The 26,454-nt window shown below is 42.5% G+C and overlaps 1 protein-coding gene across 2 annotated transcripts in view; it reads left to right on the top strand.

The window, feature by feature from the left end:
- The first annotated feature begins 3,235 nt into the window (after positions 1–3,235).
- The window catches only part of plod2 (procollagen-lysine, 2-oxoglutarate 5-dioxygenase 2), a 35,450-nt gene continuing 12,231 nt past the window's right edge, over positions 3,236–26,454 (top strand). For both annotated transcript variants that reach the window (XM_086191279.1, XM_086191278.1), the window contains exons 1-8: positions 3,236–3,709; positions 13,291–13,382; positions 15,187–15,323; positions 18,632–18,795; positions 21,156–21,268; positions 21,362–21,425; positions 21,696–21,793; positions 23,999–24,100. In XM_086191279.1, coding sequence (XP_086047405.1) covers positions 3,607–3,709; positions 13,291–13,382; positions 15,187–15,323; positions 18,632–18,795; positions 21,156–21,268; positions 21,362–21,425; positions 21,696–21,793; positions 23,999–24,100 — 873 coding nt within the window. In that variant the 5' untranslated portion in view covers positions 3,236–3,606. The remainder of the gene's footprint in view (positions 3,710–13,290; positions 13,383–15,186; positions 15,324–18,631; positions 18,796–21,155; positions 21,269–21,361; positions 21,426–21,695; positions 21,794–23,998; positions 24,101–26,454) is intronic.

Here is a 26,454-nt window from a genome sequence, read left to right as displayed (position 1 = left end):
ACAGCAGTGCTAAAAGTGGCAATTATGTCATGACACATTCATTTCCATAAATGTGCCTTCCTCACACTCATGTTGGTTGCATGCTGAGTTTTGGTAAAAAAGGAAAAGCCGAAATCCAAGTCAAGAACTCCATACCCATGTTGAAATGTCTGGCATGGCTTGACATTTTTGAGGTTTATCAGGGCTTCGCTGGTAAGGAGTAATCCCATAAAAAGTAAAACTCCCCCTACATACAGAAACCGTAGCCTGGTGATGTCATCCAGTGAAGCAATTTTCTCTCTGGCATCATTGCATCTGCCATGCAAACCGTTTGCCAGAAGGGATGGATTTCAGTCTGCTACCCGTAATAAAGAACAGAGAGACACAAATGAGACAAAGCATCAGTTTCAAGGTCAGAGAAGACATAATTCAACAGTAAATGAAAGCTGAGTTTACTGGCTGCTTCATGGTTTTCTCTTCAGTTCCGTCCCACTCGCGCACACTTAATGGGAAGAAAGTGCAGCGGCAACATCTGGAGCATCGGTTCATCAGCTGTCAGTGCCAGATGAGGTCATGAGGTTACCTCCCATACAGACAGATGACGGAAAGTCAAGCGCGAGCGATTTGTCACCTATAGATTGACCGATAGTGATGACATTAATCTGCAACAATTTTCACATCAAAAATACTTTCAATTTTTCTGGTTGTCTGTCACCCCACGGTCCAGTTAACGCCATTTACTGACACTTAAATGACCAAGGAATGTTTTTGAAGTAACTGTGAATGCACTCAGTAAGTGGATATTTAATGCTGCTATACCGTTACACCCCCGCAGTTTACCTGGAACAATGGACACTAACATGTTCAGGTCAGCCTATCTGAAACTATGACTATTCCACGGATTCAATCATCATTTTAGCAAATATCCTGCTTTTTTCAGATATACATACAGTAACTGAAAGGTGCAATAGACAGCAATTTAATAAAAACTATCATTTTAATAAATAGGTCTACATATCTTTGATAAAGGTGCACAATTAAAGTCTAAATTGTCCTTATTAATTTATCTACAAACAGTTCGGGATCTCTGAGCCTACAGCACGTGTCGCCGAGGAGTTTCCAGGTGTTACCAAAGAAATGGCTAAGTAACAGAAGCGTTCAATCCATATCTGTCTCTCAAGTACTGTTGGAACAAGAGAGGAGCAAGACAAGCATCAATATTGGTTCAGCTTTTCTACGTAGTTCCAAGCTGGTCAGGTCACCAATTTTATACAGGACAGATGTGCTAACGTTTGCTAACGAACAATAGCAGCTGCAAAAGTTAGTAACTTTAGCCGCTGACAGATTGGTGCTGTTATTGCTCATGTGTCAGTATCCCGAAACGTATCAAGAAGAGGTTGACCTTGTGAATTCTTCGTCTTATTACCGCAAATTCAACTCTGACCATTTGTGGTTCATTGTCAATAGATAAGTGTGGAAAGAGTGGGGGAGATGCCTCCTGACCAGGAGGTGAAAATATTCTCCATCTCACCTTTAAAAAAACAGCTCTATTTCAACCAGCTACAGCTAAAAAACAACACCAATACAACAGTTTAATAATTGTAACAGTAATAATAAATATCATTTGCACAGCATTTTAATTTCAAAATGTGCAGCTCAAAGGGCTTTATATTAAAAAGAAGTCTTTTCAACCTTAAGAGGAATTCTTATTTTTCTCCTCTTCACATCTATCATGTTATATTAAAAATAAATACTCTTGACAAATTCTGTAATGGGTAATACTGACATTATTTGTGCAGAAAAACAAGCTTCATCCCCACGTTCTGTGTTTTAATTTCTAACAAGATGTCTTGCACTTCTCAACAAAGTCCACACTCAGTGGAGGAATCAAAGTTCAATTTATGCATGTTGAATTTTGGTATCTTCCAAAATAGTTGCAATTTCACAAACATCCTGTTCCTAGAACTGTCTCTGAGAACCGGATCTTCAGCGTGGTGGCTCAGCAATGAGTCTTACAGCAATAACATGCTGTTCTCTGGTCTCAAAGTCAACAGGTGTTTTTAATGAGTTTTGGATTCATATCTGAGCAGAAATTATTTAATTCTAGGCCATAAAATATGTCAGAACATAATGTCAGTTGTTAGATAGGGCAGCACAGTGGTGCAGTGGTTCGCACTGTCGCCTCACAGCAAGAAGGTTCCGGGTTCGATGCCCCCACCCCCACCCCCCCCACACACACACACACACACAACCCTTAACAGGATAAGCAGTATTGAAAATGGATGGATGGGTTGCTAGGTGCGGTTGGAGTAGGAGATTGGCAGGCGGATTGGGGCGATGTCTGCAGTGATGCGGGTGCTAAACCAGGCTGTTGTGGTACAGAGGGAGCTTAGCCAAAAAGTGAAGCTCTCACTTTACCGGTCAATCTACGTTCCAACCCTCACCTATGGTCATGAACTCTGGGTAATGAGCAAAAGAACAAGAACGCGAATACAAGCGGCCAAAATGAGTTTCCCCTGCAGGGTGGCTGGGCTCTCCCTTAGAGTGGAGTGGTAGGGTGAGCGCCTCGGGATTCCCCCGGAAGAGCTGGTGGAAGTGGCTGAGGAGAGGGTGGTCTGGGTTTCCTTGCTTAGGCTGCTGCCCCCGCGACCTGGACCAACCGGATAAGCGGAAAACGCTGACGACGGGTTCCTAGGTGGCTAAACGTCATTACGCCAAAAACAAAAGAAGCACCTGCGTGGTGATCATTTTTGAAGACTATACCACTGAACCAAACATATAAAGTATTGGAAACTTTTCTTTACAGAACTTCTTCGTGGTAATGGGCCTAAACCTCCAAAAATCTATTGTAAAAATCCCATTTGGCATTTACTTGAAGAACCCATGACTCCCAGTTGGCCCACAAAAATACGTCATCCTGGTGGTAATCTGGCGCACATTCTGCAGCCCTGCACATACGTCACTCTACACACTGAAGCTCAGGCATTCAACTGTGGGAAGTAGAAGTATGGAGGAGGTCTTGGTGGTCGTTTTAAACACAGTTGTGTTTCACGAGAGTACTTTATACTGTGTTATCTACACGTGAGTTGAAGTAATTCTGCAGGTATAGAAAAGAAAGTGAGTTTGAATGAAGAGAGAGGAGTGAGAGTGAGGGAGGGAGGGAGGGGGCTGGCAGTGCTGGTCAGACAGGCGCTGAGGGGGAGGGGACAAGGGGTTGGGATAATTAACAGCCTGGAGACGGGACGCGGGGCTCAAAACCAGCTGCGTGCAGTCTCACTTTCACGCAGGACGTCCCTGTATCAGGGGTGAATACCGCTATTTCTCCTCCTCAGGTCCCTCCATCATCAGCGGGGGGAAGAAACAGACGCTGCAGCAGCTGCAATTAGGGAACCACGCCTGTTGCGCTCTAATTCCCCTTCAATTGCAGTACTTTTACTACTCTTCCCTGGAGCGCCCGAGCTGTCTCTTCTCGAAAACTAGATCTTTCTCTCCCCCCTTCCCCTCCTCCCCTCTTCTACTGTATTAATTGTATTATCGCGAGAGTGTCCAGTAAAGACCCTCCGGGGGCTGATTCCTCAGCGTTGCTGTCGGGCTGGGAGGTGAAGCCCCGCACTCTCTCCGAGCACTATGGAGTACCTCAAGTTTTGTTTTGTGTTTTGGTCATGGATGAAGTTTGCAAACTCAATCTCCTCTAGTGAAACCCCTCAGGCTCCTGCGCCTCTTCCTAAAGGTACGCAGACATACGTTTCCCTCTCCTAGTCTTTGCGTAAAGTCGAGCACAATGTTCTTTTGTACCGCTTGCATGTAATCCGATTGCTTTTTTAAATGATATAATCGAACAGTTTAGTCACAGATTTTTACCGCTGCATTCCAAAGCTGTCATGCCAATTGTGCAAATGGGGCATTACATTGTTTTTCGAAGATGCAGTAAACCGGCTCCATGATGGTACAAGAGGAGGTGCAGGTTGTATCGCTCCATGTGTGGGGAGCCTGTGCACTGCTCTATATGCGTAAAATGTAACGATTGTGTCCACACAAAGGAACAGTGTGCGGTTTGTTACAATCCTGTTTTTATTTTAGGTTGTCTTGACTACTGCTGTCAGGCTCAGGACGACAAATAAGGCGAGATGGTTGCTTTTGTCGCCTTGTGTGACGGATTAGTTCTTAAAAAATGGGCTTGTAAACATTGAAAATGTTCGTGTTTTATCATCCATCCAGACGCACCTGAAAGCAATTAGCGTGGAAATGTTATAGCAGTCGTGAAATGATGTAAAAGAGAAGCAGTTTGTAAAAGCTCACCATATTGAGAGCAGCTACGCTGTCATTTTATAGGCATGTGGCCCTGCAAAGCTCCACAGCTTTAGTTTTATTGTATGGAAATCTAAAACGCACGTCTTTATTAGCCCTGAAATCAGGCGTAAAACACAGGTCACGTCAGGGTCACGGAGTGAAAGCTGCACACTGTTGCATGTTGACATGCAACAGTGTGGGAGTCACAGGCACGGAGTTTACATTCGGGTTAAGTCAGTTAATCTGGTACTTAGGTGAGGCACCACACTGGAGGGGAGACCGATGATTATCTGGGTAGGACAGCCGCCTCAGGTTTGTTCAGTCCTCCAGCGTGGACTGAGGTGTCCGACATACAGAAGTTGAGTTCTCTTCATAAGCTTGCAAAGGAAAAGTAGAACAAAACTTGTTTTTAAAACTTGGAAATAAACAACGTGGTGTTGTGCAGGGGTGGCGTGTAGAACATGTGTTGGTATCAAGTTTGATCTGTGGCGCGTGAATTCGATCATGCTGTGGCGAACCTTTTTAAAAGACGCCATTCTTTACTTAATGGTACGTTTGAACTCACTTTCTTTTGGCACAGTTGAGAGTCGCAGGTTGTAGCACTTGCAGCTGTGTCGCGGCCCCCGAGCTGGTCACTGTGGATCGTGGACGTGGCTGTTGGTTTGTCAGTTTTGGAAAGTAACAACAAGAAAAAAAAAACTGGGTGTGTGGCATAAGCCTCCTCTGAAAGAAGCCTTTGACTGGTTATGGCAGACCGTGTGTGAGCATCACTTCAGGACTTTAAACGTGTGGTTCTCGGGCAGTCGTTGTAATCACGGCAATAATAATTAATTCTAATAGACTGAGTTGCTTTTGTTTGCATTTCACAGTCATAAAAGTCTGCAGACCACTACCATCTGTCAGGAAATAGATGTAAAAATCCACATCTGCTCAAACCAACGATGCAAACTTTTTCGAATCTCTAAAAACCACCAAAGAGGCATTCGCAGACGTCTCCTTTCGTTGTCGAGCGCGGTGACTTGGACACAACTTCCAGGAAGTTAGTCGCACATTGAATGTTTGTCAGAGACAAACAGAGTTTGCGCTGGCATGCCGGTGGAATAGACGTCTGCAGATTAGACGTGTCAGCAGGCGACACTTTACAGGGAAGAAACTCCACCTAAGGTTTTCAGTGCGTCCTAAACAGTATGGCAGCGCTGTCTATTGCGTGTAATTCAAGTTTAACAAACTAACAAACCCTGTTGGCAGGCCGAGTGTGTAATCATGTCTGAGAACATCCATATATCACAACAAGTTCACCTCCCCTTCTGCCAAGCGTCTCGTATTGTCTGTGTCTTTTTTTATTCACTCCGTCTGATGGATTCTTTTCCAACTGTCACACAGATAAGAATGACATCATGTCACAGTGACGGTTCCCGTGATACTTCGGCTGTCTCTGAAGCGGGACTGGAAACAGATGACACTTTGGCAGTGTTGTCAGAACTATGGTTGTGGTAAAACTATTATTCTACCTTGCAAATCACTTCGATGTTGACTGAGTAGAGCAGCTGCTGTTCTTTGGCAAACACAAGCGTCTGACGGAGCTTGTATGGATGCAGCTGATGGGCTGTTTGGATTGCGTTGAATTATAGTCATTAGGCGTTTTAATAAAAGTATTAAGTGTGAAACGCCGGCTTGAAGCTGTGCACTGATCCCATCGTGATGGTGCTACACAAATCTAGATCAGGTATCTTGGCTGTGTCCAAATTATTTATGACCCGACTTCCACCAAAGAAATAATGGGAACCACAGCGTGTGTCTGTCAGCAGGATATCTCAAAAACAAATGGACAAGGAAAACAGCCCAACACAACATGAAAAAGAATGCGCTTTTTTGTTATTTTTCAATATTGCGGGCTCCTTCTTTTCACATGCATCATTTTTTTACTTATCCTGCACATCCTCTCAAACAGGGGGATCCGCGGCGAAGGTAACAAGTCACCTAGTAAAAGTAAAGGAAGTAACATTTGGAGGTGAACTGGATAAAATTCAATCATGTTCTGAAAAAAAAAAGGCTTTATCGTAACACAAAAATCATCTCATGAGATGCATCTTCACCAGCAAGTAGTTGTTCAGTCATAGTACAATTATGTCTGCAGGAAGGTTGGACAGTCACAATAGAAATCAGTTTCTTTTGGCTGTACAATTTTCTCCTCTTGGCCTTTTAATCCAGTGAGGGTGTATTCCTTGATTGCATCACAACCGTGACATCGGTACAAGGGAGAGAAAACAAAAATAAATAGATTACTTACTGCTCCCGCCAGAAAAAAGAAACCTATTTCCAGCGGTAAAACACTTACAATTCTAAACATGTAAACTAAGTGGGTGTTCCTTCCTGTCAGTACTGAAGTGTGCTGAACTCTTCTGTGTGGTCACACTAGCAGTGACAGTGACGCACCAAACACTTAACATAAGTATCGCTCTAAAAAGCCTGCATTTATTGATTTTAATATTGAATTTAATACTTTCAGGCCTATAAACGGTCTACAAACATCTGCGTCCGTCGCCCTCAACAGTATAATGCATTTCTGAACTACTCCGTAATAATTTAATGAGGTAATGAAATGTCGGTTGTCACGTACAATTCATTTCACAGCTGAATTGAATCCACGTGTTTGGGCTGATGGTCGCATGAACACTCCTCGGTGTTCCAGCTGTGACCAACGTGAGCTACGTGGGAATTTGTCCTCTTTTTTTTTTAATACAGTCAACCATAAATACCTTTTTGAAAAGCAAGACACAGTTTACCCAGAGGTAAAGATGTAGTGCATGCCTACACACACACACACACACACACACAGGTCTTCAAATTCCCGTTGATTCACTCATATATTCTGGCAGTGTCAACAAACATGCTTGTGTTTCCAGCTTAGTGGCCTTCATCAGAGTATCTGGTCAATATTGTCTTTATTGGAAAGACAGAGGACACGTCAGCAACGTACACGTCAGCGAAGAGATGCGGTTCCACAGAGTTGTGAGGGAGACCAGTCAGTTCCAAGTGGGAAAGCAATCAATCAACAAATAAAGTAGCCGATGATCAAAGTCATCAGGCGCATCAGGGAAGGAGGAAGGAAGCCCTGCGCAGGTGGAGCGTGATTGAAAACTCAAGATGGAGGGTGTAGATGTCGAGGGCAAACGGTGACTCGTCAACTAGAGTTTAGCTGCTCACGTCGTCAGAGCCTGTCAACGCCATTTAACGAAAAGTTGCAGCTCGCACCGCAGAACTGAATGGTTCGTTCACAGCTGTAGTTGAGCTGAGTTCCATAACTGCCGACTGACATGAGAAGGGAAAACCATGACTGATACAGAGTAGTCATTTTACTCCGATCAAAAAAATCATAACTCAGGTTTGTGCGGTCATAAGAACCCAAAATAATTGTCCTGGCACAAGAGTTCATCCAAGACCAGCAGGACCCATCGGTACACTCTTGACTGGACTGAGCAGAGACAAAAATTTAGTAATTAGACTGTGTTGTGCTGGGCCAGGGGGGTTAGAGGGCACGCAGCCCAAACTACACACAGGAAAGTAGAGGAACTGAACAAGAGATTCTGAGATATTTAAGCCAAACAAAAGAACTTCCAACATGGTACAAATGATCAAAACTCTGAATATTACTTACATCGTGGCTGCTCTTAAAGCATCTCATGCCAAAACAGATGTGCAATTTCCCCTACAGTTTTCATACATAACACAGAGTGCATCATCAGTCTTTCCATGCACATCGCATGCATTTACTTCAACCATCCCATGAATGCATGCATGCGCGGACGCCAAAAAATGCGCGCTGACATGTTAGTGCATCAACCCCTCAGTTCCCCCTCTTATACGTCCAGAACAGCCAGCTCACTTAAATTTTGCAAACACACTTGATGGACAAAGACAGGCGGATGAGATGAAAACTGCACGCTGGCTTTGTTTTGTAGCAATCAGTGTCTGGCTGTGCATGGAACTTCAGCATCACCTGAAATTTAACATCGCTGGTATGACGAAAAACACAGCAATTCCACTTCCCTGTGGTGGTTTTAATTGCAGCTTCTCCTTCACAATTCGCATGATATTGTAGAGTTCTGTGTGCTGAGATGAGCTGGTAAACGGCATTGTAAGACTGTTTTGATCATTTGTAATGCAGGTGTGGTAAAAGAATGTTGTTTTTTATTTTAAACAAGGCAAAAACCAAGCTTCAAATATATCACAGAGTTTAATGCTGTATCTAAAGGCATACAAAAGCCGCACAAAAAAATGCACCATGTTAGAAGGAACCGTAGAATACAACAGTGTAAGCAAATACACATCCAGTCGTCATTTTGGACATTGAATGGGATCAGTCAGTCTTTCCCTCTGAGTCTTCTTATGCAACCTGGCAAGTGTTGTGGAAACATTTCTTTCTGAGTCTAGATGGATCCTTGCGTTGTTTCCTTACGTGATGAGGGGTTTCAGCTATATAATCTGACATCTTACATCATTGATGCAGTTTTGATGCAGGTCGACTGCGTATAGTCAAATGCCTGAGAGTCTGGTGTAAATCTCTTGCCAAGCGTGTACCCTAATTTTGGTATCTCCTTACATGATTTTTAATCCAGAAGGAAAGGAACACAGAGTTCATTTAAAGTGAAATCCACATTTTGTATGTTGGCTGTTCAAAACGGCCCTTCTAAAACTCCAGTTGCACCTTGGTTTGCGCTGAAGAATTTACCGTCATTGTGTTACCTTTGCATGGGAGTCTGAGTCCTGTCTGATGCGATTGTTAAAAACACCTGTTTTCTTTCTCATGTCTATTTGTGTTTGGCTTTACCTGAAGATGTTAAAAGAAATATACAAACTTTTTCTGTATATTTAGCGGACCGGGGAGCGTATTTATTTCATTGTGTGGCTAAACCAGGGAGAGGTTTGTGTCCTCCAGCCAGAGATGTCTCGTCTAAGAGGAGTGATTCTGTTATCCTTTTGTTCATAGCCAGAGCACATTCCCAAACCTCTTTCCCTTCTGTAAGAAATGCTTACTTAGGTTTAGCCCCAGCCTATGAGTCAGAACTTCTGCGCATAAAAGTGTCAAAGTTTACCTAGACGGCTGAGCCCCATGTGGTGGAGAAAAAAATGTGAAAGACCTTCAGTGGACGGGAGTTTCAGCAGCACTGTAAGAGCTGCATTCCTCTGCTGCTGTGGGAAGTTCATGCAATACTGACAAGAGAACATGTTGCTTTTCCTCTGAATATCAACCCATTCTTCAAAAAAAGTAGCCTGAAAACATGACCGTCTGTGTTCTGCTTAATTATTAGCGGGCTCATCGTGCTCACATTAAAAACCAAGGGAAGTTCAAAGCCTGAGCTATTAGCCTGGAATTATATTTAAAGACACGTTTGGAGGGCATTTTTTTGCCTTTATTGGACATTTGACAGTGAAAAGACAGCGGGAAACAGGCAGTGGAGAGTTGAACCGGAGACATTGCGGTTCTTTGGCATGCAGCATTACAGTACCAGTTGTTTACCAGGATGCTCCTAAAGTAGGATTTCAATTTGTAGTTAAATAGAAAGGTAGGTTTGTAGTTCTGTCATGCTTAAAAAATCCTTCCAGCCCAGTTAGCTTCATTCATTTGGAAACTTTTGCACAAATGTTTTGAATAATAGGTTTTGGGTTTTTTTTTGGTAACGTTTTAAAAAGAAATTCAGATCCTTTATTGTAACATAGACTTGGATGTCATCTGCGTATGAGCTGATTTTGCAATGCATGTGAATCGAGTCTAATCACAGCAGCGAGCTAGAAAATGCCTCAACAAACGTTGAAATTTGTTTTGTGTAGCCAGGAAACATCAAATTTTAGTTGTTTGGTGACATTTAAGTCCAGCTTAAAACCTTTTGGTAAATAAAGTAATGGAAGATTTAACAACTTTTCCTTAAAATGGTTTGTTGAACTTATTACACCGAGGATACCAAGCAAACCTCAGTTAAACATAATGGATGAATGACTTGGATTGTGGATTGGTTTGGTAATGTTTAACCATATTTTTCCCCCAGAACTCTTGTGTTTTATTTAGAAATAGTGTCATAATATCCACTAAAGGTTTCCAGACATAGTTCCCATGATGCCACTGTGAAGTTTATTTCAAGTTATTGCGTGTATGGAAAAGAAAGTGAGCGGCTTTTGTAATGCAGGAAGTACGTGTCTCTCTCACATCTCTTTTAAAACAGAGGTGGTTTGCATCCTCAGTTCTTTGCTTATTGGGATGTGCTCATGTGGCCCGCATGTTTACATCAGGAGGAAAGTGTGTGGTTTCATGGGGTCAGGTCAAAGTCACAGAGAGGTAACTGGTGGGAGCTGTCAGCCTCACTCCTTCCTGACAGATAATGTCAGGCTGACATCACAGGCCAGCCAGTCAGTCGGTTTTCTGTTTTCTCATCATTCCTGGAGCTCACCCTTGACTGTCATTGTCCAAACATTAAAAAAAAAGGCTACTGCTGATGAACTCTGACTTTATGGGGCAAAGATGGATTGGGTGACATATTAAAAAAAAAACGAGCAGGCTGCGATAACATGAAGTGAGACTTGCCTGAACATCCAGACAGAAACTTTTTGTTGAACTGTTAAGGCCATCTTTGCTGCTTCTCTTAGCTTAAGGAGCTTTAAAGTGGATGTCAGCTCATTGTTTAGCTGCAACTTAAGTGCCTTATCGCTCTGATGGAGTTGTTTTCAGGCCGCGGCAGGCAGCAGTTTTCCAAGCACAGCTTTAAAGAAAAAAATCCACTACCTGCTAAACAGCTGATATTTCTCTCTGGAGTTGATAAAGACCAGAAAGACGGAGGAAAGAATGTCAGTTTACCAGCTGGACAGGAGAAGTGAGTGATATTATTGAACCATAACTGTTAGCAGCAACTTAGCCATTGCAGGTTAAGCGTTCAGTCTTGTCTTCACGGCTCCTATCTTGTTGTGCCAAGAGGTTTAGTCATCTTATTTGCAAGCCACATCTATTTAGAAAGAGCTTGGCTCCAAATTTGGTTCATTTGTCACTTTAAATGGATTTGTAGCACATCTTTTACCCATAAGAGCTGCATATCAACAGTGCCACTGTGTTTTTTTAGACACAGCATGTACGGGTATTAAAATCACTTGTTTTACAGAACAGCACAAAAAAATGTGTTTCCCAGATGTGAAAGACGAAGTTTCCTCCCTGCACTTTGCTACAACTTTTTTTTTTTTTTTTTTTTTTTTGACCTTCAAGCCAAGAACTATACAACTCGGTCATACCTGTCACATGAAATCTTTACTGCTGTGTAGTGCTTAATTGAAAAATCCCACGTATCGTCTGCTGCATGTCATATATCAAATATCCTCTTCAACTCAAGGCAGCACAACCTGAGCCTCTGTCGCAGAGAAGTACAGGAAGGAATGGCTATTAGAGCAATGACACAACCACAGGCTAGACTGGGGATGAGAGAATGGCTGAGTCACACTGACAGGAAATGAACGGTGACGACCTACAAGGAGGCTGTTGTTATAAACCGGAGCTGTTTGTGTGGAAGGGCGGTTGCTGAATTTGATTGCACTTTGAAATAATGCTTTAAAATACTGCCCAAGCTGGTACATGCACTCGGTATCGCTGTTGAAATAAAGTGCTTCTGTCCTGCTGCTCAATGACAAACATCGATTTGTCAAATAGTTTCCGTGCAGCAATTTGGACCACAAGTTGAATTTTTCTTTTTTTTTACTTTTTTCATAATTCGTTGTCCTCCCTGCGTTACAATTGTCCTGTTCGTTGTGCCCGTATTGGCTCGGGTCGATATAGATTCAATATTTGTGACATCGTCTTTTGGATTTATTTCATACTGAAAGTTGTGTACACATTTAGTGTTTAGAATCTAATCGCAAGTCAGGTTTTCCACAAAAGTTTTCTGCGATGTTCGACGTGTCAAACTTACTGCGTCACACCTCTTATTACCATGTGGATCCACTTGATGAACTTTGATCGTTCGATACCACTGCAGATTAAGTGATATCTATTTATCAAAAAAGGGGCCTCTGGAAATTCTAAAAATCATAAAATAAAATCACGTTGGCGACACACATAGCAATGCAGAAGATACCCTTGGCATTGCAAGGTTGGAATGCCAGCTCTCTAACTGTGATCAGGGGCAGACCCTTGAAATTTCAAGGCCTTTCCAGGGCCTTGATGTGTACATGTTTCTAATCCTATGTTGCCAGAGTTTAATTTACTATCAAGTACAATATAGTGCTATAAACTAGATACAAGACAGATTGAGTCTTGAAAGATGAAAAGCTGATTTTGGATTTAAGCGGTCCCATAAATCACATTACGATGTCATTAACTTTTTTTGTTGGCTCGTCTGTCTTCTAGCGACAAATTTGAAACGATGTGTTCAGAGCAGAAAATTCTCCCTCCTCGTGCAATAATAGACTCGGATGAACCAGATTTAGAGATATTTTCCCCTTCAACTCACAATCACAGGTTGCAGTCCTCCTCATCAAGGCCCCTAGTTCTCGAAACATAACAGTTCAAGCGAAAACCAGCTTAGTGGGTGTAGCCGACCACTGTCTTGCTTGACATGAGACTATAATTTGTATTTTCTCTAACCCTTCCTCACCCTCAGACTTCACTTCTCTTGGCCACTGGAAACGTCCTCAAGGTTTGTGGGGGTTCGTGTAACCAAAGATGATACAACCCCATGTTAAAAGTACGCTTCTGTTTTTGAAACAAATTAAAACGACGGACATACGTACCTAAATTGAGATGTAGAAACCAAAGAGTTAACCAGTGTGTTGACATAGGTCTGAGGTTTACAAGGATTCACAGAAGCTGGAACCTTAATACTAACATATATGTGGACATATCCGCATGGAAGCCGCACTAAAAAGGCTCCAAATTGATGCATATTTCCCCACCATCCTTGTAATTTAGCAGACAAAAATGTGTGATAAATCTTCTGTATGAGTCACAGAGTAAAGTTGTGGAAATTTGTTCTTTTTTGTTTTCAGAAAAATTGCTGGTTCTAACAGTCGCAACAGAGGAAACAGATGGCTTCCTCCGCTTTATGCAGTCTGCAAACTATTTCAACTACACTGTGAAGGTGAGACTCTTATATTCTAAAGTCACTTCAACACCAGTGAAATGTGACCCAGCTAACAATGGCGCTCAGATAAATAACAGCCAAGTGTGTTAAACACACACACACGCACGCGCGCACGCACCCACACTCTAAGATTGATTAGACTTGGTAAAGAAAACAATGAAGTTCAGCAAGCTGCACAAACATCTATCTAAATGGGACGTTGTGGGTCTAGAATTTCCCTCTGCAGTTAAAAACCAGCCTTAAGGAAAAAAAAACAAAAACCTGTTGTTTTGGCATTCGACTGAAGAAGTAGCGCCCAGCCCTCACTGTGTGTTCCTGTAACTCTCTCTCTGTGACCTTGCTGTGCCAGATGCACAGGCCAGTATACTTGCCATCTCAGGCCTTCAGTTATGGTGTCCTTGCAGGAGATGTGCATGACTGTTCAGAGCATTTTGAATTTAACTCATGTTCCCTCAGAACTGGAGACAGCATGACCCCTCGCAACAAAGCCACTCTTGAAAGTAGACCTGTTGAGCTTATTTTCAGCTCGACACAGAGGGTGACAGAATCGCATTGTACAATTCTCAGGTCTTAAAAAAGCCTCATTTATCTTGCTCTTGGTCTTTTTTTTTTGTACTTAATCCTGCCTTTTCTAGCTCCCGTCCCTTTTAAGATCCCTCTCCCGGGTTGAAAATTAGCACCTGCCAGCAGACAAATGGGGTGATTTTGTGTCGTGACGAGTGAATTTGTTCAACCTACCATCCACAGTGGCGAGTAGATAAAAATATCCCATAATTCAGTGGTAGGAGATGCAACAGAAGCCAGATTAAATCTCAAGTCTGCTTGTGTCACTCAACACGTTGCAGTTTATTAAACCACAGGCTGTCACAACTACCTCAGGGATACTATAGGAACTGGGGGACTGATATTCTTCTGGTTGCCCAACTCGTGTAAAGGGGCATCGTCCATATCATCGGTTGCCGTGCTGTTGTCAACACGAACACAGAAACGACCATCAAGTTGTCAAAGCTGTCTGAAGCCTGAAATTTTGCGTACATTTACTTCATTTTGGCCACACTTGGTAGTATTAGCGGTATATCACAACATCCTTTTAGTAAATCCTCCCTTCACGACAATAATTATGGTCATTTTTTCATGTGTTTTACTGTGTGAGAGTTGTGCGCGTTTATATTAGTGGGTTTTTTTAGCTGTAATTGGTGGTACTGTTAGATGAGGCTGGGTTATACTGGTAGTAATTGGTGGTACTGTTAGATGAGGCTGGGTTATACTGGTAGTAATTGGTGGTACTGTTAGATGAGGCTGGGTTATACTGGTAGTAATTGGTGGTACTGTTAGATGAGGCTGGGTTATACTGGTAGTAATTGGTGGTACTGTTAGATGAGGCTGGGTTATACTGGTAGGTATCCCCAGTATTTTGTTCATCCTATTAATTTCGAATCAGGCAAAAGGAGAGTCGTATTACAGCATCAAAACAATTCAGCCGGGTTTTGATTTGTGTTCTATTCAAATTATAAAGAATGGCCCCAGGTCTGATTTAGGATTGCTGGCCAGGGATATTCCTGCATCTGAGTGTAAATCATTTTTAAGAGTGCGCTTGGAAATTTCTTGCCTGGAATACGAGCTGTTTTTCCTTCCACTCTCAGACTCCTGTTTGGTACACAGTTTCGAAATTTTAACAAGAAATAAAGAAAGGGGGACTGAAAATATGTGGATTAGATGGATTTTTTTTTTTAAAGCACTGTAGAGGTGTATTTACCTGGAATTTGGGGTTAAAACAATTCATGTCTATGTTTCGTTGCAGGTGCTGGGGATGGGAGATGCGTGGAAGGGTGGTGACGTGGGCCGTTCCATCGGTGGAGGGCAAAAAGTCAGACTACTGAAGGAGGCAATGGAGGGTCTGGCTGACCGGGAGGATCTTGTGGTCCTCTCAGTGGACAGGTATGTCGATGCCAAACAAAAGACAGCTTTAAACTTGGCTTTTTATTTGTGAGGGTAAGTTACCATTTTGTTTGGTCACATAAGACAACTGCTTCCTTTCCTTTTTAACTTTGAATTTATAAAATTCTTAGTCTGTCATGGTTTTTTTTTACATTTTTAAGCAACGAAGCTCAAGGAAAATCTAATTGTAGTGGCTAAATTCTTAGAGTTTTCAGTTGATGTGCTGCGATTGAACTCCAAATTAAAACAAGAAAAAGGTGCAAAAACCTGTAATTTCAGATCTTTGAATTAGAAATTAACTAATTTCACAGTCACAGGCTGTCATAATTGCTTTGGAAGCAACGCCTCTTCCCTGAGAAACAGCCACCCCCCACACCCTCCACCCACCCAGCTTGTTCATGCGAAGGTGTTATTATAGAGCGCCAAATATGTGAGAGCAGAGTAATTGTCACAGGCAGGTAGCTGAATTATGAGTTTTCAAGACCAATGAAAAAAGTTTCACCGAGTTAATGTGAGCGGTTTAGACTAATAACAGCTTTGTAGGCCATATTTCCACAAATAGAGTAGAAGATGATAATACTTACTGTACCATGTCTCATGAATAATGTTGGCTATAATTTGCGTGCAAAGCTGTCACACCCTTGAAACAGGTAATTGGAATGTGACGATTTTCCTTTCAGTGGAAATGACTGGCACAGTTAAAAAATAACTGCCGCTGCATTTCACAGAGTATTGTGTGCCATTCAAAGGTGTTCCTAAGCTGTAATCCTGCAGAGCCACCTCAGCTGTTGTGACAGGTTCTACCACTGCTTTTGCTGATTTCACTGAAATGCATGAAATTGAAATCCATCCACTGTGCTGCTGAGCTTCTGAGCCTGTGCTGAATTACGAAAAAAGAAGACAAAAAAGAAGAAGAAAGGAAAACAATTGCATGCAAATCAAAAGCCACATGCTTGAAATTGAGGCCGCAATTTCCATTCACAGCCTTGTGCATGACTTGGCTGTGTAACAGTCGCTGATATTGGAGATTCACCGTGGAAATGTTTGATGGGTTATCCTTTAGAACCACCTTTGCAACACCAGTGTGAAAAACAACATGGTGGCGGTTTCTGCTTTTTAACATGTGAGATGGTTGATTCACATGTTTCCCCCAGCTGGCGCCTGACGCTTTCAAATGATTCGCTCTCTTTCTTACGCTGGTGTGACTGCTCATTCCTAGATGAGGACAAATACAATTGATACTTGCAGCAGGTTATCCAATTCTGCTTCAGCATCTGATTCATGCAATGGATTGAATGCACCTTTTGACTCAGGTGTTACACAAGCAGAGCAAACGACGTCAGAGACGCCAGTGTGTTGGATTCAGTGGAATTTAGTGGTGAAGTAACAAGCGCCTGATTACCCCTCCCCCTACAGTTCCCTTTGCAGCATCATAGAAGCTATAATGGTTGACTCCTTCACTCCAACAGGTGTCCCGCTGTACGCTGCTTTGTGCTACAGTTGCAAGGTCGTTTGCGCAGTTTTCTGCTCTGACAAAGGGGGAATGAACAGAGTGAATGAGGAAGTCAGGAGTCAGTCATGTAGCCGTGGCTGTAGGAAGCATCTCAAACTACACCCGGACCCTATGTGTTGAACCTGTTCCACAAAGCAACGGACACAATGGCAATGACACCTAAGCCTTCTCATCGCTTCCATAGCAATGTCAAATAGAGTTTTACCAATATCAGGCACGGCTATAGCTGGCGGAGTGGTTTTCTGTCGGGTCTTCCCTGGGGGCTCCTTGTGAGACAAAATTAACCGTCCAACTTAAAACAGGCAGCTTTAACTTCACTCTGACATCATTTGTCCATCATCAGCAGTTTCTGTTTGGGGAAAAAAGCTCCACCAGTGTTTATTTCGTTTTCTGCAGCCTGGGTCGTGTTACTGCTTCCTCACGATTCTGCTCCTTTCACGCCAGTGATAAACTCTTCTTTTTCTTGTGGTAAATACATGATAAATATCGTCCCGTTTGTTAAAATCTGGAGCCTGCCAGCACCAGCGGCCACCTGCTGGTGCATTCATGCAGCCAAATTCTAGCCACCATGTCAATGTAAAAACCCAACAGACGAAAACACCACAAGTGTTCTGGTGGTGCATTTTGGGACGACTGTCGTTCGTGCATCATGGAAGGCTCCGTTGAAGAGTACTGGCTCTCGATGAAGGGTTGATTCTCATTGAAAACACTCTAAAACACACATGAAAACCCACGCAGTTTTGATTATATCCCGTTCCTGCCAATACACCCCACCACATACGACACACTGGGCCTTTAATAATGATAGTTTCAATGTAAATAAAAACCCACAAAGGCACAGACAAGTTTGTCTTCAATTTATTTCAACGTCATTGACTTTTTAAACACCGTCAGGTCAAAGGCAGATACACACAAGCCAAAATACTAATTTATGAGTGATAAGCAAGCCTTAGACATGGATGATACTAGATGGAGCATTTCAGGCTGTTTCGCCCGTGGATATCGGTGCAGAACTATCTCTGCCCTTGATCTCTCATGTTCTGCCTCCTATGAAAAAACTCATTTATTGCCCCAACCATCAGCTTTGTAGCATCGTACCAAGACTGCTTTATATCCTTGTAGCTTGCAGGTCATTTTATACTGCAGCGCAACGATGATTAATGAGTTAAGAAGGGACAGACGGTACTTGTATGAACATGTGTCGGCCATATGTGGTTACAGTAGAGCAAACAGGCTTCCCCCTCATCAGTAGACTTCCCCCTTGTCTGATCAAACTCCTCACTGTAGTTGTTCAGGTTGTCTTACACAAGGCCGCATTTCCTTCAGTCTTATATGAACCGGTGAATATATGGCTTTATAAATGTTGTGATTCGCCAGGAGAATCAAATTCGATTCTCCAGAAGGTGTTTAACAGTCCGGGCCGCTGGGGAAATGGCGTTGCCAGCGTGAACCAACTCTTTTACTGTTTTACTTTCACACCTCAAAGCTGTAAAATCACTAGACATATTAGCAGTTTCCACATCCTAAAATGTCTTTGAATGATACCGTGCTTTTAAACAAGTCCTTGCAAGTAAGCGCTTTTTCTCCTCTCCGCTCCAGAACTCTGAAGGCCATACATGCGTCAACATGGCTGGAAGGTCTGAGAAAACAGGACATTTAAGGAATGTTTGCCCGCTGTTAAAAAGATTTATATCCACCTCCAGCAAGAAAGAGCTGAGGTTGTTTGCTAGATGTAAGATAGAGGCACCCTTCAGGAAAAAATATGTTAAGATTCTGTTGTATTTCATCCTTTCAGCTATGATCTTATCTTTGCTGCGGGACCAGAAGAGATTCTCAGGAAGTTCCAACAGGCCAATCATAAAGTGCTTTTTGCCGCAGAGGGACTGATATGGCCGGACAAGCGACTAGCTGATAAGTATCCCTCGGTCCGCAGTGGCAAGCGCTATCTCAACTCTGGAGGTGGGTTGCAAAATTTCAAAATGTAATGAAGTCTGTTGAATCTCTCCTGTCTTTCTTAGCTGATGACTACTTACGGAATCTATGTGAGCTGATAACTCAAGTGACGAACCCCACCACCACTCGCATATTCATCTGAAATCCTGACCTTTCCCTGACCCCTTCCCTCACGCCTGGCTGTTTAAACAAAATTCTCAATCAGTGGACTTACATTTGTCATTGCAGTTGAGCTGTAGCTCATTTGGGCCATTTGTTGGGATTTCTTTTGTTGTCCTAGAACAAAACAGCCAGTGAAGAATCAATTTATTTCCTGAAGTGCGTCAGCCTCTGGGAGGGTACGTGTCAGTATGCTTCCTTCCAGCTGGTTGTAATCAGACTTAACTCTGGTTGACCTTTTGCATCCCAAACAAGGTCAGGCGTGTCAACGGGCTTTGAGTTGATCTAGAGATCATTTCTAAATCCTCTGGTCCACCCACCGCAGTGGCGCCCCCTTAACTCTGCACTGTTCCAGTTGGGTTAAATACTGCTGTGGACTAGAGTACCCAGATCAGTTTGATGCAGATTGGAGTGTATACATGATGGAATACATTTATGAACAACCACGTTTGTTATTGCACTTGACATGATTTTTGTCAAGCCAACGTGTTAACATTTAAAAATCCAGTTCTGTTCGGACTGAAACCAACTTTTTCTCACATCGTCTCATCACTGTATGTTTTTCAAGCTATGAAAGTACTTGACACTATTCTTAAATGTCGTTTTTCTTATGAGGTTGGGGGGCGCAGATATCGTGTGCAGAGGAGGACTCATGTTTTAACACCTTAAATGTTTTGTGTGCCCATGAGTTTACACAAGCCATTCAAGCTGTCCAACCCTGACAACTTGCAGGCCTTGCTGGAATTCTGGGAGCCCGACAGCAGCGCTCCCTTAGTGTTATTGGTTTAAAGAGTGGTGGAATGACTGCAAGGAATGACAACAGACTGATGTTAGTTTTTGAAGACGAAACCACAGGACTTCTATTATTAGCCCTCGCTATGGAATGAAAGAATATTTTTACTGTAAACCAGCTCTCGGTGGTATTTCCTCAGCGAGTGAGAGGAGGTGACACAGGTCCATTCATGTGAAGAGCGCTGTCTCCATACTGAATGAGAAACTATGTGTAGACATTTTGAACAAAGGAGCAGTAACAATATTCCACTGCAGAATCATCCCGCTGCTTCTTCAGGACACTGAATTGCTGCTTTCCCTGTGGTCATCAGCTTGGTTTGACCTCCCATATTGGAGCCTGGATGTCTCCGTAGGATCAGAGACTGCTTTTAGCATTCATTGTCATTGACACGACATGTGGATTTGTCTTGGCCCCCTGAATGTGCCACAGTGTCTATGAAATTGCTGGTTTTGCTCATGTTGTTATGGCTCCCGCCCAAGTGACCACTGGGAAATGCTTCTGGACAGTGTCGAAGGATACAGTTGTTGTTGTTGTTTTGGGGGGGGGGGGGGTGTCTATGACTGCGTGTGTTTATTTAGGTTGATTAAATAGAATGTCATTGAGAATTAAACTAATAAAATTGTGTCCTGAAACCAGTTTAGCATTAAGAGTTGTAAGAGCTTTCAGTGACATTGTTTTCTTGAACTCTGTCAAAAAAGAAACACACAATTGCTGTGTTTTCTCTCTGGAAACGTTCCTGACAGAACATAAAGCCAAGGACTGCAAGTCTGGGAACTTTATCCAGGAGAACCAGGCCAAAAAGGCAAACCCTTCTTGGTGTTTTCAGGGATGCATTCGATTTTCATAGTCATCACCTTCAGCTAGCGACAATAAGAATCGCATAAAATAATTGAAGGACTTCATTTTAACTTTTTTTTCACGTTCCTGCCATTTTGAATGATGTCATGTCTATCTAGTGACTTGTTTACAGTTTCTGAGGTTTTTTTAAATGATGGGATGCAAAACGGCACACACCAACAACATCGTCCAACCCTGCAATCTGTTTCTGTGGTCAGTGTCCTTGAGGAATATGAGGAGACAGCGCCATGAGAATATACTGTACATTTAGAGAGGATTTGACTTACTTGCACAGACTGTTCCAGAAGCTTAGCAAGTGGCGAGACAGTTAAAACATATAGATTACAGCTTTCATACCGGCCATTATTGCACTACATCCTATCTCCAGAACAGGGAAGAGAAAGTCCTGGTCATATTTTGTGTGTTTGGAAATATTGGCCAAAATCCCATTTTGAGTAAGGTGTAGATTATGGAGCTAGCGGATATAATTAACACTAACTGGCTGCCAAGAAAGGACCTTGTAAATCTCTTCCACCCTATATTTTACCGCTTGAAATGTGTTTTCTGTTACTTGCAGGTATAATTGGTTACGCCCCATACGTAAACAGAATTGTCTCACAGTGGAACCTGCATGACAATGATGACGACCAGCTCTTTTATACTAAAATATTCCTGGATCCACTACAACGAGTAAGTATAACGCCTCAACACTTTGAGAATATATCCCTAAAAAGCACAAGTCTTGCATTGCTAAGTAAATCTCTCTGTGTTCACGTCTCTTAGCAAACTCTCAATATGACTTTGGACCACAAGTGCCAGATTTTCCAGAACCTGAACGGGGCGGTCGGTGAGAGAACCCACTAATCTTTATATTATTTGCATTTATTTAAAACCCCCTTTTTTTTCTTTGTCTTTTTTTTTTACGGTGCCACCTGTAAGATTAAAACATTGCAATAAATCGCTCGTTTTTTTTCTCCATCTTCTAAAAGATGGATGCACATTTTCAGAGAGGTTTGGCTCTCTACACTTTAAGTTATAAAACATTTGTTCTTGCACATGTGTTAAAGCGATTTTCATAACTTGGTCTAAAATATCCCGTGTTCCAATTTCTTGGCAGATGAAGTGCTTCTCAAGTTTGGAACAGGCCGAGTCAGAGTTAGAAACACAGTGTACGACTCCCTGCCAGTGGTTGTCCATGGCAACGGAAACACCAAAGTGAGTAACAGATTGTGCCCGTGAGCACACCTTTTAAAGGCAACTTATGACACAACCCCGATTCATTCATCATCACAAAGTTCAGTATAAATTCCCACACACTGGCCTGGTAATAAAAATCAGCTTGTTACTCAGTGCTGGAGACAAGTCTGGCCAAATCTGAGCTGTGTGTATTTTGTCATTCTGCATTCGAACAGGCTCAAGAAGCAAAGCCTGGTTTCCTGAACTTTTCCCCACTTCCTCTTAACTCTTCGCTAGTCCGCTCCACCACCATTCGCATGTCGCCCGTCTTGCTATGTAATGAACCAAAACCACCGAACTGTTGAGTCACTCTACCCAGAGACCTCAACATCTGCAGAAGAAGCTCTAAATAATGGATCACAGGCTCCTTGTCCAAGCTGTGGTTCCTGCCCTCGCAGCAATAGATGGATCTCTGACCTTTCATTTATTACCGTTTTCCAGTAATCCCTCCCAATCCAGCCCAATCAGTCAGAACAAAATATGATCTCAAAGTGAATTCATGACTGACAGATGGTAGTGCACTGAAAAATGATACATCCCAACGGAATTAACGCCGTTCTTTTCCCCTAAATACAGGGCAGGTCTGTGAGTAGTGATGTACTTCGACCAAGTTTTCTTGCTGTGAATATTGTGGGCAAAAATATTACAAAAATCTAAATCAGTCAAGCTCTTTTTTTTTTTTTTTTTTTGGAATAAGTGGTATGCTAAAGTAGTTGGTTGGTTGTTTAAGTCGACTTGTGATTCCTTCAAAGACAGCTCTGCGTCTTTCTCTCTTGGATTCATGTTCTGGTTTGTTTTAGCTGTTTTTGAATGTAAAACAACCAACCGTTACTTACGCCCACTTTATTTATGATGTTTTGGTCCTCAGACTGTCATCAAGTGAAGAGAATTCCTTTAATTGTAGTCTGGTATTTCTTTTATTCCTCCACAACCAATTTATTATCCACCCCCCTGCCAAAAGACTTAGGAGTGTTAAACAGGTGTTTTCTGGTCCTGACAGTTTAAGTGTTGGAACACAGCAATGAAGCATGGAACAATTTAGGCTCTCGGCACCAGCAGGCCATCTGCTCACCATCTCTGCAGTATTAGGAATAAACATCAGAGTGGATCATGGAGTGCGAATCACTGATTGAGGCTCAGTTTACTCAGCAATGATAAATTGTGTTTTACCTCGGTTTTCTAGTGGTATTGATTAAGAATGGCTGCGTCTGTGGATGGCTTGCTGCTTAAGATCATGTTATGCTGATAACAAGTATGTAGGGGAGCCGATGAAAGATGTCCAATGTCTAATATTCAGTTGCTGTAAATGTTAAAATGCCAGTGCCTAAATTTACAGCAATACAACCCTCAACGGGCGGCAGGGTGGTGTAGCGGTTAGCACTGTCGCCTCACAGCAAGAAGGTTGGGGTCTTTCTGTGTGGAGTCTGCATGTTCTCCCTGTTCCTGTGTGGGTTCTCTCTGGTACTCCAGCTTCCTCCCACAGTCCAAAGTCATCAAGAGGGGACGAGGCTAATTGATACTCTAAATTGACCGTAGGTGTGACTGTGAGTGTGAATGGTTGTCTGTCTCTATGTGTTGGCCCTGTGATGGACTGGTGACCTGTCCAGGGTGAGCCCCGCCTCTCGCCTGAAGACTGCTGGGATAGGCTCCACCCCCCCACGACCCTTAACAGGATAAGAAGAAGAAAATGGATGGAAGAACAACCCCCAACACAAGGCTGCCTTCCAATTACCGTTCATAATTGGAAAATTTCTGCATGAACAACTATAATGATAATTTAAACAATTTTGAGAGAAGGGTCACTGAACTGAATGAAGAATAAAATTGCTTCATCAGATTTTGCAGATTTTACTCTGAACAATTTTGAAGTTTTCTTTTTCAGTTCATCTGGTACATTATGGGACGGGTCGCAGACAAATGATAAATATGCTGATATCGATTAAAATGAAAAGTGCTGAATATCTTACAAATATCAGCCAATCAACTCATTATTGGTCAATTCCCATCATGTTTATCATTACATAAAGAAAGATCAGGAAAAAGAGTTGATCAAGTCATGGATATTTGTAAAACATCTTGATCAATGTTGTAAGAAAACTGCTGAAATAATTAAAACTTGAAGTCATTCAGCTTTTTTTCTTTTTTTTTTTACATCATTCACCTGTCCTGATTTTTCCCCTACAGATGTACTTGAACTACCTGGGGAACTACGTCCCCAACGCGTGGAACTACGAACATGGCTGCAGCCACTGTGACGATGCGATCGTGGACTTGTCTCAGTTGCTAGTAAGAGCCTTAAACACAACCATTTTCCTTCGCCTTGCTTCCTGCTTTTGTGAATTCTCAAACGACTGGAGTGGAAAGTTTGTCATTCTCCTCCTCCCTCTGGAAAGCATGAAACATTTCCCCCATTTTTTTCTTGCATTAACCATCAATCTATCAGTGACTGTCTAGACAGTAGGAGTGGACTTTGTCTCATTTCAAAAGATAAGCAAGACTGGTGGTGCTGTCCACACTCCTCCTGCGATAATAATAGCTTACGTGCCCTTTTGGATCCATTTAAAAGAACGTAAGTGCCAGGGAAACTACTCGGGCAAGAGGAAGCACTGCATTGCTGTGGTGCAGGATATGGCTTCTGGGGTTTTCAGAGGGCCTCATTTAAAGGGGTGTCACTGTTGACCAGCCTGCCTTTTAGTGGCCTTCTCAGTATAGGTTTTTTCCACAATAGTAAGTTGTGGTGGTTTTGCTGAAAATTTGTCACAGGGTTGAGCCAAGGCTGGAGACGTATAGAGAGCAGGAATGGCAGGCACTTGGAAAAAGCCTGTGTGGTAACATCTGTCAGAAATGTTACCGAACGCATCCATCAAGAACGCCGCTGAAATTGACCAGCGCTGACGATTGATGCCATTATCCTGGGATTTTATTTATTTCGCACTCATTATTCTGGGATTATATTTATTTCACACTCTATAAATGAGGACAAAAATTGGTCTCGGGTGATTTGCTGTAAATGTATTTTTATTTAAATTGAACCGAACGCTCTTGGGAATCCCAGTGTGGCCTTAGAGTGAGGAAAACAATTTTTTGTGGCCATAGAATATAAATTGTTCCCATGCTTTGATTACTATGTCGACAGAAAATTTAACTTGTTCCCACGTTTTTTGGTCCCAAGGTTGAACTTCCTCCCACACTTTAACTTGTTTGTTCTCAGGAGATATAATTTGTTCCCACGCTTTAATTAATTCCCGACCGCAAGACATTTAGTGGTTGTAAAATGTGGCCAAAAGATAACATTCTTTTATTAATATGTGGTCAGAAGATGTGACACTTTCCAGCACAATGATTAATTTGTGGTAACGAGATAACAATAAACTTGTTCCCACACTTGTGAATGTATTATCTCATAAATCATTATTATTATTTTTCTCTCTTCATGGCTGCTTTGGGGCTCCGTACCAAAACTTTTTTCACAAAGAAAACACACAAATTTAGGCTGAGCAAAATGAACGTCTATAAATAAAATGATTCAATACAAAACTCAGCTGGATGGAACTCAAGCATTGCTGTCAGAGGCTTTATTGTATGTGGACAGGTTTCGTTCCACCGGGTCACTTGATGTAAGAGCTGGGAGAGATCAGGTCATGTGGCAGCCCCAGTCACGCTGTGTCCCGAGCTGTGTCGTCGGGGTAAACCAAGGTCACGGGCAGTTCCGCTAGGTTCTGTACTTATATTTTGGGCTTATAGACAGCGTGAGCATCAAAGCCATGTGATCCCTTCACTGCCCAAGTTTTGTTTCCTGTGTCCAAATCAGAGTGGAGGTGCTGCTTTAATTACACTCGTCTGCTGCTGCATGAGCGTTACATCGGAGCAACAACTTGAGCTGACATTGGCAACATGTGTTAGTCTTCCATCATGAGCCTGAGACTCAGACATTGCGGAACTCACAAATTAGATGCTTCTACTAGGATCTCTTTTCATCCCTGGCCCAGACCTTTGCTGTGAACTGGTCATTGGGAGCAGAAAGCCCGAGTGAGCTGTGGGAGCTAAAGCTGAGTTTCATGGGAAAATGTTTTCTCTTGTGTATCTCTTTCTTTATGTGTTCCTTTCCTGAACTGTCCGGACGATACGTGGCATTCTGAATGTCTGTAAAACAGTTCGGAGCGTCCCAAGCTGGTGTTTAAAATTTCGCATCACGGATTCGCGCATATTTAAGTGATTCATAGCAGATTCATACCAGTTTCTTGAGTCATCGCAGTTGAAAAGTTTAGCTCGCTCCACTGAACCTACGCCTTCAGTCTTTGGATCAAGTAGGTCTACGAATGTATCGCCTCACCTGCTTAGGTGGTCGTTAGATCCATCAGATATTTATTCTGGCGATATTTATTTTAAGCTAATCCCAAAAATGTATCCCGTGAGAGTGCAGTGTGTAATAAACAGGCCAGAATAGTTCAATCAAGAGCAACTAAGTGACGCTAAAGTAAACAGACATGCTCTCCTTAGGTGAACACCATCTGTGGCAATGTCACTGTTTACATGTGTGTGATGTGAAATGTCAAAATCATCTATGACTGATGATAAACAGAGTTCCATTTGTAGGATCTGTTGTTTGAATGAGCACTAATGTATCTTTCCTTACATCT

Source organism: Aulostomus chinensis, chromosome 21, assembly GCF_037954235.1.
Source record: "Aulostomus chinensis isolate RoL2024-O1b breed Wild chromosome 21, RoL_Achi_v1.0, whole genome shotgun sequence".
In the NCBI taxonomy this organism is placed as follows: Eukaryota; Metazoa; Chordata; class Actinopteri; order Syngnathiformes; family Aulostomidae; genus Aulostomus; species Aulostomus chinensis.
This window is presented reverse-complemented; position numbering and strand designations above follow the sequence as displayed.